Source organism: Canis lupus, chromosome 24 (genome assembly GCF_003254725.2).
Source record: "Canis lupus dingo isolate Sandy chromosome 24, ASM325472v2, whole genome shotgun sequence".
Lineage (NCBI taxonomy): Eukaryota > Metazoa > Chordata > Mammalia > Carnivora > Canidae > Canis > Canis lupus.
Window position 1 is genome coordinate 22,553,809 of NC_064266.1, and position 22,432 is coordinate 22,576,240.

Here is a 22,432-nt window from a genome sequence, read left to right on the forward strand (position 1 = left end):
ATGCGTATCCTTGGATGCATTTAGGAATAAGCGGTGGGCAAGGCTATTACTTCCTTCCCCCAGATCAGCTATCTGGACTAAACTATGATCATTGCCTCTCTACAAAGACCCAGGCTATTGCAAGAAGTAATAACAACAGCAACAACCATTCACAGTTATTGAGCACATACGCTGTGCCAGGACCTGTGCTCTAAGCATGTCCACCGAGTTCCTCTTAGCACACTGGTAGGTAGGTGCTACTATTATTCCCATTTCACAGATGAAAAACTGAGACTTGGAAAGGTTAGGAAATGTGGCCCAAGTTGCCCTCCACTGAGTCAGGACTTGGACCCAGACTGTCCCCAGGACCTTGTGTATCTGCCAAGCTATAGAGACATCCCCTAATAGGTTTTAAAGTCCGAGTTCTGGTTTGAATCCTGGCTCTGTCATTTGCTGACTATGCAAGGCAGGTTCCTCCTTGGTAACATTGGGATAATGATCCTGATCCTGGTGGGGACGAGAATCCACTGACATGAGCAGTGTAAAGCCCAGGGTGGTACCTGCCATGCTGTAGGCGCTTAATACATCCTCACTGCTATCGTCCCCCCAGGAGCAGCTGTCCAGAAGGCAGGGAGCCCCTTCCAAAACCACACTGTGCCCGGTCCAGCTCCTCTGCCATGTGCCCCTGTGCCCCGCCCACTCCTCATGCCAGCCCAGACCCTCCTTTCTCCAAACCCCAGGAAGCTGGAGTCCCAAGGCTGTCTCCAGACAGGGATGTGGTTCACCAGAAGCCACAAATATTTACTTTGGAGACCTCAGCCCAGCCCAAAGCCTTGAACCAAATGCAAAGGGTGACTTCCCAGACTGGGGCATGCAGGATATAAGGTTAGACTTCCAGACCCACTATCCAGTTGAGGAGAGGAGCATCCTGAGGACTCCGGCGTGTCCAGGTAAAAGTGTAGGGAAGGGGCTGAAAGCCTAGGGCACCAGGAAGGTTCTAAGCTGGAGATACCTATTGCAGTCAGGTCAAGAGCAAGACAAAAACTTGACCCTGAGGTAAGGTCCCTTAGTCCACTAGGACCCTCTGAGGTCAGGATCAGGGGTAGAGAGGTGCTCAGCCCCCTTGCCCAAAAGACCAAAGAACAATGATGAAGGAATTGGATTGGCTAAGTCTTTCCCTAACCTGATCTCAGTGACATAAACCTACCTTGCACACACCAATTGTTCTGTGCCCAGCCTATGCTGGGGTGATTCTGGGGACAAGGAGGAGCATCAGACTAACCTGGCCCTCAAGTTATTCCCAGTATGGGTCGTGTGGTACATGCTGTGCTCAGGGAAAGACCAGGGACATTGTGGTAAAGGGCAGTCAGGGAAGGCTTCCTGGAAGGGGTAGCACATCAGTTGAGAAGCCAAGCAGAAGTTGGCTGGACAAAGGAAGAGAGGAAGGCATCCCACTGTAAAGGGAACAGCCTAAGCAAAGGCCAGGAGGTGAGATATGATGCAGTGATTGTGTACATGGTGTTTGGATTTGGGGAGGAGACACTTTTCCACAGGAGGAAATGTTGCCCTACTGTCGGCTCCCTGAGGACCTCTGATCAGAGGACCGACTGGTGTGCAAAGATAGAGAAGAACAACAGGGTCAAGGTGCTTGAAAGAAAAAGATTATGGAGTGGGAGTGGGGGGCTTCCCGAGCAAAAGGGTGCAGGGCATTACCTCTGTCTTCTGGCTTTGACTGCAAGGTGGTTTCTTCTGACCCCAGCATTAACGATACTGTCATAATCATAATGACAGCTAACACGCATTGAGCTCTTGTGGCTCATTTAATCCTCCCAACAACCCTGTGATATAAGTACTATAATTATCCCTTATTTTACAGATGGGAAAACTGAGATTCAGAGAGGGTAAGGCACTTGCCCAAGATCACACAGCAAGTGGTAGAGGCAGGCCTCCAGCTCAGGTCTATCTGACCCCGAGGCCCATGATATTTCTCTTCCACTCTCAGTCCCCATGGCCCAGACCTGCTCAGTTTAGCAGGCTCAGATTCCCCATTTTTCCAGGATTCCCAGAGGCCATTCATTCACTCAGCAACCACTTACTTATTAAACACCCACTGTGTGCCAGGCATTATGGCAGGCACTTGGAGTGTACAATGGGGTCCAGCTAGACCAAACACCTCCTCCTGGAGCTTACAGCCCAGTCCAAGAGACAGACGTTGAATCATTACAGCAAATGGCTCAGAGAGTTCATGTTGTTCCATCCAAGAGATACATGTCATCCAGAGGCCCTGTTTATCTTTGGCAACAAGAAGCTCACATGCTGAGCCAAGGACTGATCTGAAGGACTCAGATCTCCAGGTCAGCATCTTCCTTCCCTCCAAGCAGGACAGCCTACAGAGGCAGAAGCTTCCCTGGCTGAAGCTTGGAGGCAGAGCCAGGGTATAAGCTGAGAGCTCAGGACCAGCTGACAGGGGCTGATGCACTGCCCCATGGTGGAGAGGGGGGGTGGCCAAGGAGTGAGAATACCCCAAGGTCCTCTCCCAGGAGGCACCCACAGGCCTCTTCCTCTCTCTGCCTTTCTCTCCTTGGCTCCAAGCAGCCACCTATTTCCATCTAAGGCCCCTTAGTATCAAAGCAAACACCTTTCCTGCCACCCTGCATCCTACCTGAGTATCCATTGCCCTCTTGCCTCCAAACTTCCTGTCCTGGGCAGACAGCAGCCCCTCAGTCAACATTTCTCCACATGTAGTCCAGGGTCTCTGGCTGCAGGAGAGGGAAACTACAGAGAAAGGGACATGCAGGCAGAGTTCTGAAAGATGAATAAGAGTTCAGCAGGCAGATAAGGAAGAGGAAAGTACCACAGGAAGAGTTAGAACACAGACACAGGACAGAACACGGTATGTTCTGGGAACTTCAAGAAGTTTGGAATGATTGGAACTTCGTAGGGAAAAAAGCAGGAGGTGAAGTTGGCTACGGTTGGACTCTGGAGGGTTCTAAGTGCCAGACCCTTTGAAGGAGGGCACTACTTCATCATGCCCATTTGCCAGGTGAGAGAAAACAGGCCCAGAGAGGCTAAGCTGATTGTCCAAGGCCACACAACTAGCACCCAGCAGTAGAGACAGGACACAGACCCAAATGGTCAGGCTCCAGAGCCCACACTCTTAACCACTTTGCTCAATAGCCTCTTCTGGACTTTCTGCCCCAAGTCACCAGGCATGGCAGGCTTGCCCTTCACCTCTCTTCCCAGCTAACAGGTTCCTTCAACTGTGCTCACTCCAGGTTCCTTCACCTGCCACCTGCTGCTGCTCACCGATCCCCACAAAGATGGCTGGCCCATTCGCCTTCACCCTCCTCTGTGGTTTGCTGTCAACTACTTTGGCTGAAACCGCCCTCAACCCCCCTGCAGTGTTTAGCCTCGGCCGAGAAGTCATCAAAGAAAGTAAGTTTCAGGGCCCCTGGCTGGCTCAGTCAGTTAAGTGTCTGACTTGATTTTGGCTCAGGCCATGATCTCAGAGTAGTGGGGCCGAGCCCCATGTTGAGCTCCACACTAAGGGTGGAACCTGCTTGAGATTCTCTCTCTCCTTCTGTCCACCCCCACCAAAAAAAGAAAAAGAAAGCAAGTCTGGGCCACCCAGGCCTTACCACCATAAGGCAAGAGGGCAGGCAGAACAGCCCTCCAAAGGAGGGAGGGAGTTCCCCATCACTGGGAGTGTGCAAGGCACAGCTGGGATCCCAGGTCTAGGGTGAGACTCAAGATGGCTGGGAGTGTCTATGATCCCAAGAGTCCATGATTCTAAGATCCTCCCTTCAATTCTATGATTCCACTGGGCCCCCTCCTTCTTCATGTCCCTCTAGACCCTTCACTGACAAAGCTTAACATCCATTACCATGGAGTAGACCAAAGGTTGGCTTTGTTGCTGCGAGATAGTAACACACAGGGACTCTAGGACACAGTAGGGGACACACTTGGGTCATCCTGCCAGAGAGTTAAGGGAGCTGGGGTATTTATACTCCTATCCTCATCAGTCATGGGCTGAGGACTGCTTCTGGAGCTGCTTCTGGAGCACTCAGCACTTCTGACCTGCTCTTCACACAAGCCAAATGGGCTCTGGATGCCCAGGGAAAAGTCCAGCAGGGACCAGAACTGAAGACTCCTGACTTCTCCTATCTCAGTTCAGTACCTGAGACTCTCTGGACAACAGGCCCATGACATGGGAGCCAGAGAGTTATTAGCAAGTATGTTTTGGCAGCAAAACAGCCCCCAACAAGGCCTTGTGGGTTCCCTGCCTCTTGGGTCCAGAGAGTTTGCTGCTGGCTAGTGGGAGGGATTCTGGTCAATGCTCCCACAGAAGCTGGCAATGCTCAAAGGGGTAAATGGTCCCACCTATGTCCCCACCTGAGTGTTTATGTGAAAATGACCTATCTGGACCATCATCCTCAAAGCCACATCTCCACAGTAGATGGTCAGGATGGAGCCATCCTTCTCCCAGCCTTATGTCTGGGTCCAGGTAGCCCTGAGTGATGCCCCCTCCCAGCCTGAAGCCACTGCCAAGCCATCTGTCTTGCCCCTCCTGCTGGACCCTAATCTCTGAGATCTGCCTCCAGGGCTGACACAGGAGCTGAAGGACCACAATGCCATCCACATCCTCCAGCAGCTGCCACTGCTCAGCAGCATACGGGAGAAGCCAGCCGGGGGCATCCCCATACTAGGCAATGTGGTGAATTCCATCCTGAACCACATCATCTGGTACGTGGAGCAGAACCAAGCGGGGCGCTTGCTCCTTCCGCACACACTTTGCCTATTCAATTGACCAGTTGACAAGCATCACCTGGTATCAACTCGGTGTCTAACCAAGAAAAATGGATCAAAGTCCCTCCTTCTGAAGCTCCCAGAGGAGCTAACAATGACACAGGAACCCTAACAGGGTGACCCCAAGGGGGAAGGTTGCCTGGGGTGGGATAGTGAAGGGGGAAGATGACACTTCTCAGTGGAGGTGACAGGTGAGCCAATGAGTCCACACTCACCAGGAGAAAAGAAGAAAATGGCATTCTGGGGAGTGGGAGCAGCCTGGGCCAAGGCCCAAAGGGGTGAGAGTCCCAGAACAGCTGGCACTCAAACCCCAAGGTAAGGACTGAGAGGTCAGTGGGGCCAGGTCACGGAGGGTCTTCCAAGTCAGCCCAAGGATCTGGGATTCATCTCTTAAGTGGCAATGAGCCATGGGAGGATTTCTCACAGTGGTGGAGGGGACAAATGGGGGCCAGACCATGCTGAGGAAGAGCCATGGACAGGGCTTAGGTCCAGCTGCTGGCTGGACACCACTGGCAGGGGCACCAGGGGACACAGGGAAGAGTCAGGGGGCCAGTTTGGGAATGATGTTCAGTTGAGCATGAGACATGAATCTAATCTCTCCCACATCCCATCCAGGTTGAAAGTCACCTCAGCCAACATCCTGCAGCTGCAGGTGGAACCCTCAGATGAAGGCCAGGGGCTGACGGTCAAGATCCCCCTGGACATGGTGGCTGGACTCAACACGTGAGTGTCCTACCAGTCAGATACAGCAGCCCTCACAGGATCGATCACGCATTGCCCCTTTTCTCCATGCATATATCTGATAGAGAGTCCCAAGCAGAGGGAAGAGCAAGTGCAAAGGTCCTGAGGCAAGAGTCCATTGACCTGAGACACTTGCTTTGTCCAAAGAATGACAAAGAGGAGAAAGGCGGGGGGAAGAATAGTGGGAGGTGAGATCCTTGTGGGGCCTTGTGGGCCAAAGTAAAGACTTGGTTTTTGCTGAGTGAAATGAGAGCCATGGAGGGTTCTGAGCAGAGGAGGGACATGACATGATTGAACTTTCAAAGAATCCCTCTGGTTGCTGTGTTTGGAGGCAGGGAGGCCATTCAGAAGTCTCTGTTATAATTTGGGGAGGGAGACAGTAGCGATGGCTTGGACCAGTTTGGGCATAGGGAGGTAGGTGGTGAGAAGTGCTCAGATTCTGAATATGTTTCAGAGGTAGGTAGAGGCAACCGGCAGGATGGAGTGGCCAGCAACCAAGATGGGAAAGATCATGAAAGGAGTGGGTTTGGGGAAGGAGCCGGAGTTCAGTGTGTGTGTTTTAGAGAGACAGAGGAGCTTGAGCTGGGAAGTAAGAGAACCAGAAGACTGAGATAGCCGGCAGGTTTGCTCTGATCTGGAGCTGAGACAGTGTGGGCACCTCTACTCCCAGGCCCCTGGTCAAGACCATCGTGGAGATGCACATGGAAACAGAGGTCCAAGCCATCATCCGAGTGAACACCAATGAGAGGGGCCACGCCCACCTCGTCCTCGCTGACTGCTCCACTAGCCAGGGGAGCCTGCGCATCAGCCTGCTGCATAAGTGAGTGTGGCCGCCTCCCGCCGGGCTCCCACCATGCCTGGGAGGGAAGCCAGGTGGTATTCTCAGATGGAGAACACTGTGGCCCAGAGAAAGAAAGGGACTTACCCATCCTGATTCTTGAGCTGAGGCTCCTTTCAGGGAATCCGTGATACCAAAGAACGTTCAAGACATCAAGAGCAGAAACATAGTCGGTGGGATTTCAGGCATCCTGCCAGGAAGTGGGGGAAATATTTGAAAGTGGAGAGGAGCCACATTCTTAGGGCCCCTCAAACCACTTCAGGCAGGCGTGAGGGGAGCCAAGGGTAAAAACATGCTTTGGCGTCAAGCAAATGCATCACCTTCATTTATTGTCTGTGTGCCACTGGCAAGTTGCATCCCTATGACTCAGCTTCGAGGCCACAGTGAGAGGATGAGATTAGGCTCCAGCCACAAGCACCCAGCACCACACATGGCACACAGCATGGGACTCCCCTCCACTTTGCCTTAGTGGGAGGATGGGGAGAGAGCCAATGCCACCATCCCAGTACCCAGCATACGTTTCTATAGACAACCTCCAGCTTCTACTCCCTGACAACTCTCTGCCACCATCTACACCTGGCTGGGGGGGTCTACTCCCAGCCCTGTCTGTAACAGGGTGTGTGACCTTGAGCAAGTCACCCTCCCCCCTGGGCTCTATCTTCCCTTATGTAAAATAGCATCATCTCTGCCCCTTCCTAATCTCTCTCCCCTTCTCCTCTCCGGAAGGCTCTCCTTCCTGGTCAACTCCTTAGCCAACACGGTCATGGACTTCCTGGTGCCAGCCCTGCCCAAACTGGTGAAAATTCAGGTGAGTGGAATCAGGGCCTCTCTGGCCTGCAAAGATGGCTCCCCCTGTGGGGCTGGGTGGAACTGCAAGTTGATGCTCAGGGACCTGTGTCTCCCTGAGTGGGAAACTTCTAGGCCTGACCATTCTTTCAGTGGATCGTGGAGCTAAAGGTAACAGAACTGCCGAAAGTCACCCAGGAGACCTTGAACAGTGACGTACTGATAAATTATTAACTGGCTCTGAGGAGGTTGAGTGGAAGGGACCCTGATTTGTAGCACTTGCTGATTTCTCTGGCATAAACTCTTGCTCCAAGGCCTATTTCAAGCTTCTCGTGTGAGACCACTAAGCAGAGTTGGTAAGAAATGCCCCGCAGCACACTATTGTATGGTTTCACCACACAGATGTAATTGACATAAATAACCTCCAGAGCAATAATAGTAAAATATAACAAAATAATTAGGAGGTAATGAGTTTTGAGTTCTCATTAGCTTTGCTTTTAGTATAATTAATTTAGTTGTAAGTTTATATAATTGAATTTTTAATAAGGTTTAGGTTTAGCTCATGGCTCAGAAATTCCTGAAAATTTAACACATGGCCCTCACCAAGTGGTACAAGCTGGCTCAAGCATACCGGTGTCTCGTAACAACCCATGGTCTTCAGGGGTCCGTCACCCACCAGGCCTTGCTGGGTTTATTCTTCTGAGTCAATAAACAAGTTCATCTCAATTTAGATGTCCCTTGTATGTCATGGGTGAACTAAAACTGTAACTTTGAGCACTGATTTCCACTGTAAATTCCAAGATGGGTTCACCACAGTGAGCCTCCTGGGGTTCGAAACACCTTGTCAGATAACTAATGTTTTGTTTATAATTAAACTTCTTTGAATTGAAAAGATTATATAATAACTCAACTGACTTTGGGGGGAAAGTGCCCATAATCCTTCCATCTTAACGTGGCAGCCGTTTCCTCCTTTATATCTATACGCCTTCCAATCTCCACCCACATGCATTCATATTTGTATGTGGTTGTCCTCAGTGTCAATATAATTTGATATTCCCTAAGTTATACCTATGTTCTATGCCACTGTGTAAGATTCATAATTACTGTAATAGCTGCATCATATTGAATACTTTACTAAACCATTCCAGAGAGATTTCTAAGAGGAATCTGAAAAGTGAAGAATTCTGTAAAATTTGTCTTTTCTTACGTGAGATATTTTTTCTTTTATGAATTCTTTTCTATTTAAAGGTGGGGTTTTTTTTTAAGATTTTATTTATTTATTCATGAGAGACACTGAGAGAGAGGCAGAGACACAGGCAGAGGGATAAGCAGGCTCCATGCAGGGAGCCCGATGTGGGCCTCAATCCCCGGATCCCGGGATCACAGTCTGAGCCAAAGGCCGGTGCTCAACCACTGAGCCACCCAGGTGTCCCTCTTTCTTTATTTTAGAGAGAGAAAGGGAGAGAATGAGAGGGCAAGTGGGAGGGGCAGAGGGAGAGAGAGAAACTCAAGCAGACTCTGTGCCAAGTGCAGAGCCAAATGTGGGGCTCCATCTCCCCAGCCTGAGATCACAACCTGAGCTGACACTTAACCAACTGTGCCACCCAGGTGCTCCTAAAAGTGTGAGTTTCTTGAAGTAGCATCCAGCTGGAAATTTTTTCCCAGCCTCCAGCAAAATCATATTTTAAATAGCATCATATTTTATTAGCTAAAAATGTATTTTCCACTAGAAAATATGGCATAAAAATGCTGTTTGCCTAATATCTGTTTTTAAGGGTGAAAAATCATGTATAATGAATGATATGAGAAAGCTGGGGTTCTCTTAATCACCATTATTTTCCACCACGAGTCAGTGAGTTTGGTACAAAGATCATATGAATATTTTACTTAAAATGAAGGGAAAGGCACACCATGTTTAAATCTGTGAGGAGCCCATCCAGAAAATGCCGAAGCCCTTTTCAATGTAAATACGTGTGTCCCAACCCTAGCTGCACATCAGAACCACCCAGGAAAGCTTTTAAAAGTACTGATGGAGATTCCAATGTAATGGGCCTGGGTGGGACCATAGTACTCCAGAGGATTCTGGGTGCTTTCCTGGAGAATTCTAATGTGTAGTCAGGGTTGAGAGACACTGGTGGGAGTGCAAGAGAGGTAATTCTGAGAGATGATGCCAAGGTCGCCAGCGACACCTCTCCCCCGAGGAACAGGCTGGCCCCTAACAGTGAATGCTGGGGGTCTCCAACCCCCAGTCCTCCATCCTCCCTGGGTTCTGGGTTAGCAGAGCAGTTAGAAGCAGGGAATGGGCTTTTCATAGAAAAAGATCATAGAGAACTTTCATAGAAAAAGTTTCTCAAAGTGCACTGTCCTTTCTCAAGAGTTGTGATGGGTGGTCAACTGGAAGATTCTTCCACTGGGGATATTGTATCTAAGACAAATGACAGAATCAGCGCACCACCCCAGAAAACGGGCTGCCTAGAGCAGAGAGCAAGACTCTGGGGTTTGTGGGTTTTTTTTAAGATTTTAATTATTTATATGAGAGACAAAGAGGGAGAGCATGAACAGGAGGGACAGAACAAGAGGGAAGAGAGAATCCCAACTAGACCCCACTGTGCATAGAGCCTGATGCGGGGTTCAATCTCACAACCCTGAGATCACAACCTGAGCAGGAACCAAGAGTCAGACGCTTAACCAACTGCACCACCCAGACACCCTGAGAACAAGACTCTTGAGTCCCACAAGCAAGTCAAAGGCTTAAACTCCTCCTTCAGCAAAACAGGCGAAGCCAGGATTAGGTGAGGCCAGGGTTGCTTACCCTCCACATTATTGACATTCAGGTCATATAATTCTCTGTTGTGGGAGCTGTCCCGCACACTGACGGATGTTTAGTGGCATCCCTGGCCTCTAGCCACTAGATGCCAATAACACCTCCCCCAAGTTGTGACAACTAAGAGTGTCTCCAGAAACTTCCAAATGGGGACACCTGGGTGGCTCAGTGAGTGGCTGAACATCTGCCTTTGGCTCAGGTCGTGATCCTGGGTCTGGCATCGAGTCCCACATCAGGCCTTCTTTCTGCAGGGAGCCTGCTTCTTCCTCTGCCTGTGTCTCTGCCTCTCTCTCTGGGTCTCTCATGAATAAATAAAATCTAAAAAAAGAAAGAAACTTCCAAATGTCTCCTCGGCAACAGAATCAGCCCCTTGGTGAGAACTGCTATAAATTTTAGGGGGAAGAAAAGCTCAGGAGGCAAAGGGATATGTTGGATCTAGAAACCCACAAAAGGCACATAGGTTGTTCATGAGTCTTGCTGGCTCTGCCTTGCCAGCCCCCGTTCTAGAGTCTGACATGCAGAAGGAACTCAGTAATGACTGGTCGACTAAGGAACTGAATTAGGAAACAAATTCTCCATTTCCCTCTCATGGAAAACATGAGCTCTCGTGAACAGGACAAGGGGTCTGATGGGGAGGGCAGCTGGCCAGCCAGGTACACTCCTGGGCACAGGGTAAGGGACAAACCACTGCAAAAGATCCCAGGCCACGCTGGGGGCCGGGGTGGGCTCTGAATGCAAAAATGGCTGGCAGAATGGACACAACACCAAGTTGTCAATCCCATGAACAAAAGCCTGGCTGGACAGGCCAAGTGTGGGTCATTGTGGGGTTGTGTTCTGGCCCCGCGATAATGGAGCCTCTGCATTTGTGCTGTTGCAGCTGTGTCCCGTGCTCGAGGCAGCCTTTGAGGACATGCATGCAGACCTCATGAACCTGCTGAGGGGTAGGTGCTCTGCTCTCTCCCACCTTTTTCCCTTACTGCTGAGCCAGCCACCACATCCTGGCTCTGCCCAGCATAGGCCTCCCAAGTCAAGGCTGAGCCGCAACCTGGCCCAGTAGCAAGTGCAATGAGCATCTAGGAGTCCCTCTCAAAGATGAGCAGACAGGAATTCACCACACCTGTGACTTCACATGTACCTACTCTGTGCAAGTTTTTGTGTGAGTCAGATTTCCAGGTTCAAATCCCAACTCTGCCATTGACTTGCTCCGTAACTTGGGAAAGCCACCCCACCTTCCTATCCTCATCTATAAAATGGGGTTTCCTATACCACAAGATTGTTAGGATTAAAAGTTTACAGGGTAGTTCCAGGCAGGTAGCAGATGCTCTACCTGCATGGAGCAGTGGGGTTTTGTTGTTGTTGTTTTTTAAAGATTTTATTTATTTATTCATGAGAGATACAGAGAGAGAGGCAGAGACACAGGCAGAGGGAGAAGCAGGCTCCATGCAGGGAGCCCGATGTGGGACTCGATCCCGGGTCTCCAGGGTCACGCCCTGGGCCGAAGGCAGGCGCTAAACCGCTGAGCCACCCAGGGACCCCTGCACAGAGAATTGTATACAAATGGAGCTGAATGGATGAACGAATGAATGAGTGGATGAGACGGCAATTACTGCAGCCTATTAGAGAAGAGAAGACAAGGGAGGAGGCAAGACGCGTGCTCAGGAAGGAGGCCATTTCTCCCTCCCTGAGAGTAGCAGAGATGGGAAGACTCTGTGCAGACCTCACAACTGCGCTGTGCTCAGAGCTCCCAGAGTGGGAATTAGTGGGAAGAAGAAAATTCTACCATCCGCTGTCTCAAGATCTGAAGCAGCTCAGCCAGAAGATGACCAGGGAGGAGGGGAAGAGGAGAATGGAAGCAGTACGCGGTGAGCACCCAAAGAGCACCTACTGGGCTGGGTCTCGCTGACTCCTCAGATAACTCCATGAAGTAGCCATCAGCATCCCACCTCATAGATAAGAAAGTGGAGGCTCAGAGAAATTAAGTCATTTGTCCAAGTTCACAGAGGAAAGTAGTCATAGGGGAAAGCTTGAACCCAGTTCTGCAAGTTCCAAGTGTGGTGTAAGTCAGATATGAGCCAACCTAAGTAGGGACCAGTCCTGTACAACCTATGAGGCAGGTATTTCTATTCTATCTACCCCGGTTTTAAGATGAGAACATTGAAGTTCAGAGGTAGGAATAGAGTAGCCAAGGCTCTTGGGGCTCGAACAGAAGTCTGTCTGGCTCCTCTGCTCCTCAGGGGCAGGGCAGGACGTTTCCCCAGGGGAGCAGGTGGTCCAAGCAGGTGGTTCACCCTCCGCCTGTCCCTGAACTTCTGTGCAGCCCTCCCCATTCTCCGCCCAACAGCCAGGGCAGCTGAGACACCACTGCCACCTGCTGGCCATGAGGGGAATCCTCAGGGGAACACAAGCGAGCCAGGGCGCAGATGGGCGTGCACCAGCTACGCTGTCCTGCTAAGGGGTGCAGATCGTGGTCCACTGGAGGAGGCAGAGTTATAAACAATAGTTCACTCTGGTTCCAAACCAGGACGTTGGCATCAGACCAACTGGGTTCAAAATCTGTTCACTCTATGACCTTGAGCAACTCATTTTGCTTTTCTGAGCCTGTTTCCCCATCTGTAAGGGGGGAACCTCCTAATGTTATTGTGAAAACTGAGTGTGAACTGTAAGTGTAAAGGTTTAGCACAGTATGTGGTGCCTGACAGATGCTTGATAAAAGTCATTCTCATCATCATTATCATTGTCAGCATCGTTATTTCCGCTCCTCCCTACTGACCCCCAGGCAATAATGCAGCTTCAGCCAAAAGCAGCCCCCAAAGCACACCATCCAGTGCTGCCCTCCTGTCTCACAGAACTTTCTTCTTGTCCCTGAGCAGTGCCTATTTCCTTCAGCTCTGACCGTCTGGAGTTTGACCCTCTGTCTCCTGCCATCAAGGGTAATGTCATCCAACTCAAGCTGGGGGTGAGTGTCACGGGACCTCAAAAGTAAAGTAGAGATAATCACTGCTCTTCTTTAATTGCCAAGGATTAGACACCATTGGTCTGTTTCAGGGAAGAAAACACCACTCACGGCTAGGACACACAGGCTGATTTAGAAACTCAGCAGGCCGAGCACAGTCCCATGTAATCCATCCTGACGGAGGAACACCAGCAGGTGGAATCCAAAGGCTCCACACAGAACATCGGTCCCAGAGATCTGTCCTCCCACTCTGGTTTCCCCAGTCAGAGGCCAGAGTCGGCACTGGGGTTCTCAGCCTTCCTCTTAGGCAAGCCCCTGCCAAACCCCAAATATCTGATGACCTTGAAACAAGAGCCCAGGATCAGGACCCATCCCTGGAGGTCACACAGACCTGAGTTTCTCTCTCAGCCTCACAACTCCCTGGCTGTGTGACTTCAGGCAAATTCTATCACTTCTCTGAGCCTCTCTCCTCATCTGTAAAATGGAGACAATAATAGTCACCAAGGGGAAGGTGAAGTGAGGCTGCACAGGGCCCAGCAGGCAGGAGGAACAGCAGGAACCCTCTGTGAAATGTGGGGCCATGCAATCATCCTGGGGCTGGGGTCCCTGAGGGACCAGGAGAGCCTGGACAGCGTAAGGCCCAGAGCCATTTACTTGGTTACTCCAGGCAACTGTTGCAACCAAACATTTTCATCACTTTGGTTGCAGTTTTGAATTGTCCCTTCATCCAAAGGGTTTGTGAGGTCTCTGAGAGGTCAAAAACCTAAATGCCAAATAGGACATCTGGGTTTTACAGAATCAGAGGTTAACTGAAGGGTGCTGGTGGAGTCGCTGTTGTCGGCCACCTGAGATCACTCACCACCTGAATTCCAGGCTGAGCTCCCTGTCAGCAAACGCACAAAGGGAAATAGGCCAAATGGTGTCATTGTCTTCGAGGTTATTATTGGGTACATTTTTGGAGTTCAAGTTTCCAGCCAACCATCTGCTTTGTGTCTTCTCAGGCCAAGTTTTCAGACTTCCAGGGAAATGTGACCAAGTGGTTCAATGAGTCTGCAGTTTCCCTAACGGTCCCCTACCTGGACACCACCCCTTTCAGCCTCACTGTGAGGCAGGATGTGGTGAATGCTGTGGTAGCTTCCTTGCTCCCTCCAGATGAACTCGTGGTCCTGGTGGACTATGTGGTAAGTCTTGGCACGAGAGGACGGGGCCCCCTCCGCTACACCATGAGAATTTCCCGAATCAAAAGGGCTCAAGGACTGCCCTAAGCCTCTGAGTAGTAATCCTTTGTCAGGCTCAGTTTAAGTCCCTCCAGTAATTGAGAGCTCACTCCCTCCTCTAACAGATAGACTATAGCTCTAAAGCTAGAAGTTTCCTTATAAGATTCAGTCCTAGTCCTACTTTCTAGAACCTAATACAACTGCTTCCTCTACCAATTAACAGTCCCATTGAGCCAAAGGGCGTCTTAGATAGTGAGTTTGTCCAGTCGTGCCCGCTGTCCACTGTGGGGCCCGTGGCAGACATCACTGATTGATCAGGGCCCTCCTTACTATCGAGCCTGGATGCCGACATGGCCTTGGAATCCTTGTCAACCCAGCACAGCAGATAACTATCACCAGTCAACTGGAGTGTGCTACCTCCTCCAGAGTGGACCAGTGGGGAAACTGAGGGGTTGGCCCAAAGTTAGTATGCTGAGAAAAAGGGAATGATCACCAGCAACCACATTCATGACTATAGTAAGAACTGGGTCACATCTCCATGTCCTCGGCCCAACACCCACAAACACCAACAACCCATAGTGAAAGTCCAGGCTGGTGAGGATCCCATGCCCCACAGCAGCTGACGCAGAGGCTGTTTTCCACCAGCGACAGTCTTGGGGCCTGGGCCATCAGATCCACCCAGCTTTCCTGGGGTTGTGGGGATCCAGGCAGTGGGACTATGGGAGGCATGCCTCCCCTGTCCCCTCTAGCCGACCTGCTCTGCCTCCCCCTCATCCTCAGCTTCCTGAGCTGGCCCGCCGGTTGAAGTCAAACATCAAGACAATCAGTGAGAAGGTTGGTCCGCCTGCCATCAGCAGTTTGATGGGTGCTTGCTGTGGTCTGTCCACTGACCTCCGGGAAGTAAAATGCGTGTGGGACTGCTCGGTTTCCTTCCAGCGCTGGTGTCTGCTGTCCTCACAGAGCGTTCAGTCTAATGGCATCAATTACACAGATGATATTTCAGTTACAAGTGTGGTAACAAAGGATAGATTCCAGGGGTTCCGAGGGCATGACTGGGGCACCTAATATAATCCAGGAAATGAGAGAGGGCTTCCCTAAAGAGAAGAGTATTCCTGCTGGAGGGAGAAGCAAAACCAAAGGCTGTGAGATGGGGATACCAACAATCCACTCCAGGATGGGGCAGAAGGATGGTGGCTGCAGCAAGAGAGGAAGTAGGGAGGCCAGGAAGGTGGCTGGGGGGCCAGGCCACAGCAGCTGCACGGGGCCCTGGTGAGCCCTTGGGAGGCCCCATGTGGATCTGATGTCTCTCCAGGCTGCAGATCAGCTGGGACCCACACAGATGGTGAAGATCCTGACTCAGGAGACCCCAGAGCTCCTTCTGGACCAGGGCAGCCCCAAGGTGGCCCAACTGATCGTGCTGGAAGTGTTCGCCACCAATGAAGCCCGCCGCCCCTTCTTTACCCTGGGCATCGTGAGTTCACTTGTCTGTGGTGTGAGCAGCAATCTGGGGCCCCTCCTGTGCCTGTTCACTGTACTGAGCACCCTCTTCCTTTGCTAATTGTTTCCACCACTCCCGTTGCCCAGTTGGAGGCCCAACTCCGGTCCTGTGACTTTATTAGTTAGGATCTTCGGGCAGAAACTTAATTCACATGCACAGAAGGAACTGTATTAGCTCATATAATGAAAAGTCCAGATGGCCTAACCAAAAATAGCCAGTTTCAGGTGCTCCAACAATGTCATCTTCATTCTTCTCTTCCCATCTGGCAATTTTGTTTTCCTAAGTACCGCCTTCATCCTCAGATAGATTATCCAAGGGCCCCGGCTGATAATATCCTATCAGGTTGACAACATCAGCTGGAAGAGCCTTTCTGCCCCTATGTTTGACACAAGTACTGAAAGAAACAGCCTTCTCTCATTGCAGGAAGCCAGCTCAGAAGCTCAGTTTTACACCAAAGGTGACCGACTTATGCTCAACTTAAATGAAATCAGGTAAACACATAAATCATTGTCTCACCACCTTGTGACCAATGGTTTTCTTTAAACACCCAGTGTTTCAAACCTCCATATGTATGAGCATGAAGTAAAGGTTACTCTGGGAGGTGTAGAAAGGAGACCTTGCCTGGACTGTCCTGCTGTGGGAACCAAATATCAGAGAAAAGGGAGGAAAGAAAAGCGGCCTTACAGCAGCCATGGGACAGGCTGACCCCAGCCGTGGGAACAACATGCCCAGCACCATCCCCTCATCTCATTCCGGACAACTCCAAGATGCTGGAAGTGACAGTCAAGCCCCGATGCTGACCCCCCATGAGCCCAGCCCAGAAGCACAGGGCTCCAGCTGCCTTTTGCACCTCTGCCCACCTTCTCCCCACATCCCGCAGCCCTCTTGCTGCTATGCCAAAGGGAGTTCAGGGGTTGCAAACTCGAGCCTTGTGGGACAAATCAAGCCCTACCTAGTAGGTGCTCCATAAATAGTTGTTGAATGAATGAATGAATTCTCAAGGGCATCTTCTGTTGCAGCTCTGATCGGATCCACTTGATGAACTCAGGCATTGGCCTGTTCAACGTGAGTATTAATAGATCATCCTTGGGGCACAGGGGCCAAGATAGTCCATTGAAAAAAAAGAAACATTGACCAAGATTTGCTTGGAACCAGGTTGCCATAGGCAGCTCCATGATGGGCTGGCCAACCTCCACGTTATCTGTTACAAAGTCCTACCTCCTGGCTCTGGTGTTTACTGAGCACCTACTATATGCAGGACACAGCTGAGAACACACAATCACAGATATACAGATACACATTCACTTTTCTTCTGTAACATTTTGATCTTTCATCAAAAACCAAATCCCTTCTTTTCCCATTCTCATTTTGCTCATGTAGACTCACTTCACCTCAGTGACCTCTGGTCAGCCTCTGTTCCCCCAGTGGAGTCAGAGTGGCTCAGAGATCTCAGACTGGCTAAATCCTGTCTTCTTGCAAGGTTTTGTTTTGGTTTTTGGTCCACGTGTTTTGTTTCATTATCTTTCATTTTTTATTTATTATTTTATTTATTTTTTGGCTAATTTTTAAGTGATATCCCACATGATAATCAGAACTTTGACTTCACTGGAGAAGTCAAAACTCAGGGAACTGGGTGAAATTCCCTTGGAACAAATTCAGCTAGAACACAGCAGTGGAGCCCCTGAGGGTGGGGGTGCATCCCCCTAATGCTACCCAATATCCCCCCATGCACTGGGAGTCAATTGGACCTGTTTGCCCCCCAGCCTGTCGGGTCCTGGGAACCCTCTCAGCTCTGAATGGCAGTACCCTGGGATTCCAGCATCTCTCCTGATTGCCCTGGCCATGGGGCCGGGCTGGACCCATTTTAGGAATGACTTGGGGGACTTGAGATCCTCAGCCAGGGTAACAGTGACCTTCTCTTTCACAGCCTGAAGTTTTAGAAAACATCACCACTGAGATCCTCATCTCCGTCCTACTGCCAAATGAGAACGGTGCGTCCCTTTGCTATACATCCCCCATTCCCCAGGGCTTGGAGGGTGATGTCTGCATCTCACTTTCCATCCATCCTCAGAGCCTACTTCAAGTTCTACCTCCTCCAGGAAGCCTTCCCAGTCACCCAACTAGAAATGACCTCTTCCATCTCCAGCTTCCTAGCCCCATTTACTAGTGCCAGAACCTAGGCAGACAAAGGTGAACCAGGCAATGCCCCCGCCTCACTGGGCTGATGGCAGGAGAGAGACAGAGGTGTAAACAGACACTAGAGCACACTCGAGGTGCCTCAGGTAGACCTGGGTTCGAGTCCTGATTCCCCTTCTTGTTGGCTACCTGGCCTTGAACAAGCTGCCTTTCCATCCTAACTCAGTTTTGCCGTCTGTAGAATGGGAAAATAAAAGCACCCTCCTCGGGCGCATAAAGGAGACGATGTTTGCAAGGGGCCCAAGGAGGTGCCTGGCACAGTCGGGTCTCAACATCTCTGTACCATCGCTGATGTTTGCACTGTTGTCTGTGTTACAGTGGAGGAAGCCAAGGGCAACGGTGGAATTACTCTAATGAAGCCCCAGATTGAGGGAGTGGGGAGAATTAGTAACCTATGCAAACCATGTCTTTCTTCATTTCTTATTTTATTAGAGTAGGAAATCTAAATGTATAGACATCTCTGTTGTGAATGACAGGAGTTCCTGATGGTTCATGAGCAGAAGTGGGAGGGGTGCCCTCTGGAGCCAACAGCAGCTGGTGCTGGAAGCATAGGGCGGGGATTGCGGCTGGGTGGATGCTGGGGCCAGAGAACAGTGAGCAGAGGCAGGAGGGACAGTCCGAACTGAGTGTGCCAGGTCCCGAGTTCCCTGCGCATGGCTGCTCAATCCCACCCCAAGCCCACCGGTCTCTGACCACATTTATTATTTCAGGCAAATTAAGATCCGGAATCCCCATATCAATTGTGAAGGCCTGGGGATTCGAGGCAGCTTCATGCTTTCTTACCGAGGTGAGTGGGGTTAAACATTCTGCCCCAGGGAGGGCACAGCCGCTGGGGGAGCCCTGGGCAGGGAGGCAGGGCCTGCACTCCAACGCTGACCCTGCTGGTCACTCACGGGGGGCCCTGGACCAGCCTCTTCTTTTTTCCGGGTCTCACTTCTTCATCTGTATGTGTAAGAGTGAGACCGTCCTGGCCTGGGGTGCATTCACCTCCAGCTTTCTCCACTCTCCTTGTTATTCATTCATTCACTTGTTCATTCAGTCAGTAATGCCTGGCACATGGTAAATGCTCAATAGACATTCGCTGAGCAATGACTCTCCTTGACAGCTGCTAGGGAGGGGAGCTGAAGCAGCATCACTCCCACCCCCCAATATTAACATTAATAATATTTAAAAGCCCATAATTGTTTTGTGCCACTGAACAACATCTTATTCAGTCTTCACACCCATCAATATAGCAGATCCTGCCGTAATCCCCATTTTAAAGATAAGGAAACTGAGACCCAAAAATGGCAAATCCATATCCAAGGACACAAGCACTGTAGGTGGCACAGTTGGGGTTTGTACTCCACACCTGCCCTCCTAACACGTGCTCCAGGCCCCAATTTCTGCAGGAGCCAATGACAGTGAGGTAGGCCCATCTCAGTCAGCCAGCCAGCAGGCATTTACTAAGCACCTACTGTGTACCAGGCATTGACCACAACAGTGAACAAAACCTCTGCCTTCCTGGAGTTTCTAGTCCACTCTAGGTGGGGGAGATATTGAAAGCAGAATTATTTAGAATTAAGAAAATTCACAGGCTGATTGCCTACCTTTCCATGGCCAAGGTATCCAACTCAAGGCCAGAAGCCACCTTGGACCAAACCTTTAACTTATATTAGTCCTGATTTGCCCAAAGCTGTGGATTGGTATCACTGACTTCCTGAGTTATTTCCTTTCATCTCAGAATTTCATGCTGGAGAAATTCAAAGAGGAAAGGAAGTCTCAACAATGCCTCCCCATACCACGAGGTCACATTTGGTAGAAGGGTAGGAGGCTTGGTTAACTAGTTTCAGAGGCCAGTTAATGTATGACTTACTGCCCACCTCAAAATCTGTGTACACCCTTCAGCTGACTGTGATGGAGAATAATGAGAAAAGTGCTGGGATAGTACAGAGAGAGGCTGAAAATTCTAGACTCAGGAACCCGAGGACCAGTGCAATCCCGGCTCTGCCTCTCTCTAGCCATGACCTCAGGCAGGTCCTTTGGCCTGAGCCCAGCTTCCTCCTCCATAAAACCCAGCAGATGCATGAATACACAGGGCATACACTAATGGACTGACTACATTACAATAGTCCAGTTACAACATAAGCAGCTTATCTAAAATACATATTACGCTCGATTCATGTTGGATGAACAACATTGTCCATACAACTGGATGGCTAGAGCTTGGTTTATTTCACATATCTCTTCTTAAGGGGCATTTAGGTACTTTCCTCATTTTTTTTTTTATCAACTTGCATTGCATAGCCCATCATTTGCACTTTGGGTTGGAAAGATATCGCCTCATTCTTTGGATCTCTTTCCAAGTTTCCTGTTTTGCTCTATTCATTTATTTTGAGCTAGTAGCCCATTGATTTCCTTTTTATAGCTTTGTAATTTATGTTTTAAAAGCTAGCTGAAGGCATGAATAAATGGATAGATATGAGATAAAGCAAGTATGGTTCAGAAAGAGTTAGTAATAGAAACTAGGTGCTTAGTATTCAAGTGATCACTGGAGAATTCGTTCCACTTTGCTCTCTGTTTAAAAATCATCATAATAGGGGCACCTGGGTGGCTCCATGGTTGAGCATTTGCCTTTGGCTCAGGGCGTGACCCCAGGGTCCTGGGATCGAGTCCTGCATCAGGCTTCCCACAGGGATCCTGCTTCTCCCTCTGCCTATGTTTCTGCCTCTCTGTGTCTCTCATGAATAAATAAATTAAAACTTTTTAAATTATTATAATAAAAGATTGGGGGAAACTTAATAGGTCACGTTCCTTGTATCACACTTAGTTTCAAAAAATAAAAAAGGCAGAGCATCATTAAAAAGTTAGCTGGCTGGCACCCAGTGACTACAGCCACCAGGAATTTGCATTTTGTGAAGCTTTTTGAAGAGTTCTGGTGATCACTTGGGCTTGGGGACAACAGTCCTATGCAATCCCATACTCTGCATGCAGATACTTTACCTGCGCCCCAGACCCCTGCACAACATCACTGTTCCCACACAGACTTTGATCCTTCCAAGAATTGTGTGTGAGTGAGTGAGTTCAGGATCATAATCTCCCGTGGTCACCTGGTGGAGGACCACCAGCATAAACCACATCAAAGCAGGAGGTAAAACACTGAATGGACTTGTCTCCTCAACTCCAGGATGCCCTTGTGGTCACCCCAGCCTCCTCATAGAACCCCGGACTGCTCTCCTCACTCCCATGAAGACTTGGATCAAGGTGGCCATCCAGGGCAGGCTGGGTCCCAAAGGAAGTATGGACGCCAGCTCTGTAGACCACCTCTCTCTGCAATAAATAAAGATTTATCTGTGACTCCTACAGTCTGGAGTGTATCTTTGTCCCAACTCAGGAGTTATTTTAACTCTGGCAGGCTTGGGAACCTGACATCCAAGCCCCCTCTAGGTCATGTTGAGGCACACCTGAGCCGATCTGGGCCGTGTCCAAGCTATGTCTGGGACATATTTGGACGATATATGGACAATGTCAGGGTTATGGCTTCCTCCCTGGGCTAAGGGATAAGAAAGCCAATTGTGCTCCTCTACCTTCTGTGTCAGCCTCAGTAGTATGGTAGGACACCTGTTCTGTTGATCTAGATAGTGTGAGGACTAGAGGGCTCTCTGAACAGTGTGATTCTGGAGGCAAATGAACTAGGCTTGGAGTTTTGACATGACCCCTCAATGGTCATGTTTGACCCTGGGATGTGGCTTCCCTTCTGTGGGCCTGTTTCCTTCTCTATAAAATGGGGAGAATCATAGTCCCTACCTTGGAAGGGGGTGGTGAAGATGAAATGAGAGAGAAGGGTTCCTGGCACAGGGTACTCGGACAATGCCATCTGTGAATGATGTCACTGTCACTGTTGTTACCTGGCTTTCAGGACGTCAGGCCTTAGCACTGACAGCCCTTCCCACTTGGACAGTGTATGGCTGCCATTGTCTCCTGGTCTCCCTGATGCCAGCAAGTTTAGTACCAACAACAGGGCCTTTGTCCTCCAGACTCCAGGCCTGCCCCAGGACACAGAGCCCTTCAGTCACACAAGGGGCCTCCCAGGAAGGGGCAGGTGGGTGTTTCAGGAAGAGGCATTACCCAGCTTCAGGGCATAAACCAGCCCATAAGAACAGATGACAGCCTGGGAATGCAGCCAGGAAGGAGCTTCTCCTATCTGTAGGACACAACCCAGGCCCAGAAGGACACAGAAAGGACAGGACAAGACCCCACTCAAGGTGTTTACACAGGGCAGCAAACACTTCTGGGGCCAGGTGCCATGTGGCAGCTTCCCCTCGCATCCCCAACTCCCAGACACTTTGCCATCTACATCCCCACGCATCACATTCCATTATTTTCCCGAATCATGACTGAGTCTGGATTTGAACCCTCTCTCACCATGAAGATGAGAAAGTCGATCACCTGTTTGGGGCGGGACCCTTCCAGCTCCCTAGGGTTGTATAAGGATGTGAGGGGAAGGAGCACTTTGAGGAGCCTGAAAGATGGAGCAGGGCTTCTAGTCTACGGTCCCATCTGGTCCCAGGGATGGCATTTCTGTCCCACCCCATGACCTTGTTGACGCCAGGGG

The 22,432-nt window shown here is 50.1% G+C and overlaps 1 protein-coding gene and 1 long non-coding RNA gene across 5 annotated transcripts in view; one reads left to right on the forward strand and one right to left on the reverse strand.

Moving 5' to 3' along the window:
• The window catches only part of LOC112673806 (uncharacterized), a 74,942-nt gene extending 68,267 nt beyond the window's left edge, over positions 1–6,675 (reverse strand). Inside the window, exon 1 of one of the 2 annotated variants that reach the window (XR_007405613.1) lies at positions 6,452–6,675. This is a non-coding gene — a long non-coding RNA (uncharacterized LOC112673806). The remainder of the gene's footprint in view (positions 1–6,451) is intronic. The other variant, XR_007405614.1, reaches the window with a different exon arrangement.
• On the forward strand, positions 838–21,182 carry BPIFB1 (BPI fold containing family B member 1). 3 transcript variants are annotated; one of them, XM_025469731.2, is made up of 16 exons: positions 838–929; positions 3,255–3,414; positions 4,581–4,722; positions 5,401–5,508; positions 6,197–6,346; positions 7,091–7,172; positions 10,852–10,915; positions 12,845–12,930; positions 13,929–14,108; positions 14,925–14,978; positions 15,457–15,615; positions 16,066–16,133; positions 16,662–16,707; positions 17,570–17,633; positions 18,549–18,625; positions 21,005–21,182. In XM_025469731.2, exons 2-16 carry the CDS (start codon positions 3,300–3,302, stop codon positions 21,035–21,037), a joined length of 1,428 nt encoding a protein of 475 aa, XP_025325516.1. In that variant the 5' UTR covers positions 838–929; positions 3,255–3,299; the 3' UTR covers positions 21,038–21,182. The 3 variants fall into 3 exon arrangements, with proteins under 3 accessions (XP_025325516.1, XP_035561598.1, XP_035561597.1); XM_035705705.1 differs by having other exon boundaries at positions 900–1,035; XM_035705704.1 differs by lacking the exon at positions 838–929 and adding an exon at positions 2,429–3,022.
• Positions 21,183–22,432: the final 1,250 nt, after the last annotated feature.

What these genes read in the sequence shown, in the direction of transcription:
- BPIFB1 (XM_035705704.1), top strand. An exon ending in CCAAACTGGTGAAAATTCAG is followed by an intron (nt 7,173 to 10,851) that starts GTGAGTGGAATC and finishes GTGCTGTTGCAG; the next exon opens with CTGTGTCCCGTGCTCGAGGC. An exon ending in CCTCATGAACCTGCTGAGGG is followed by an intron (nt 10,916 to 12,844) that starts GTAGGTGCTCTG and finishes GTCCCTGAGCAG; the next exon opens with TGCCTATTTCCTTCAGCTCT.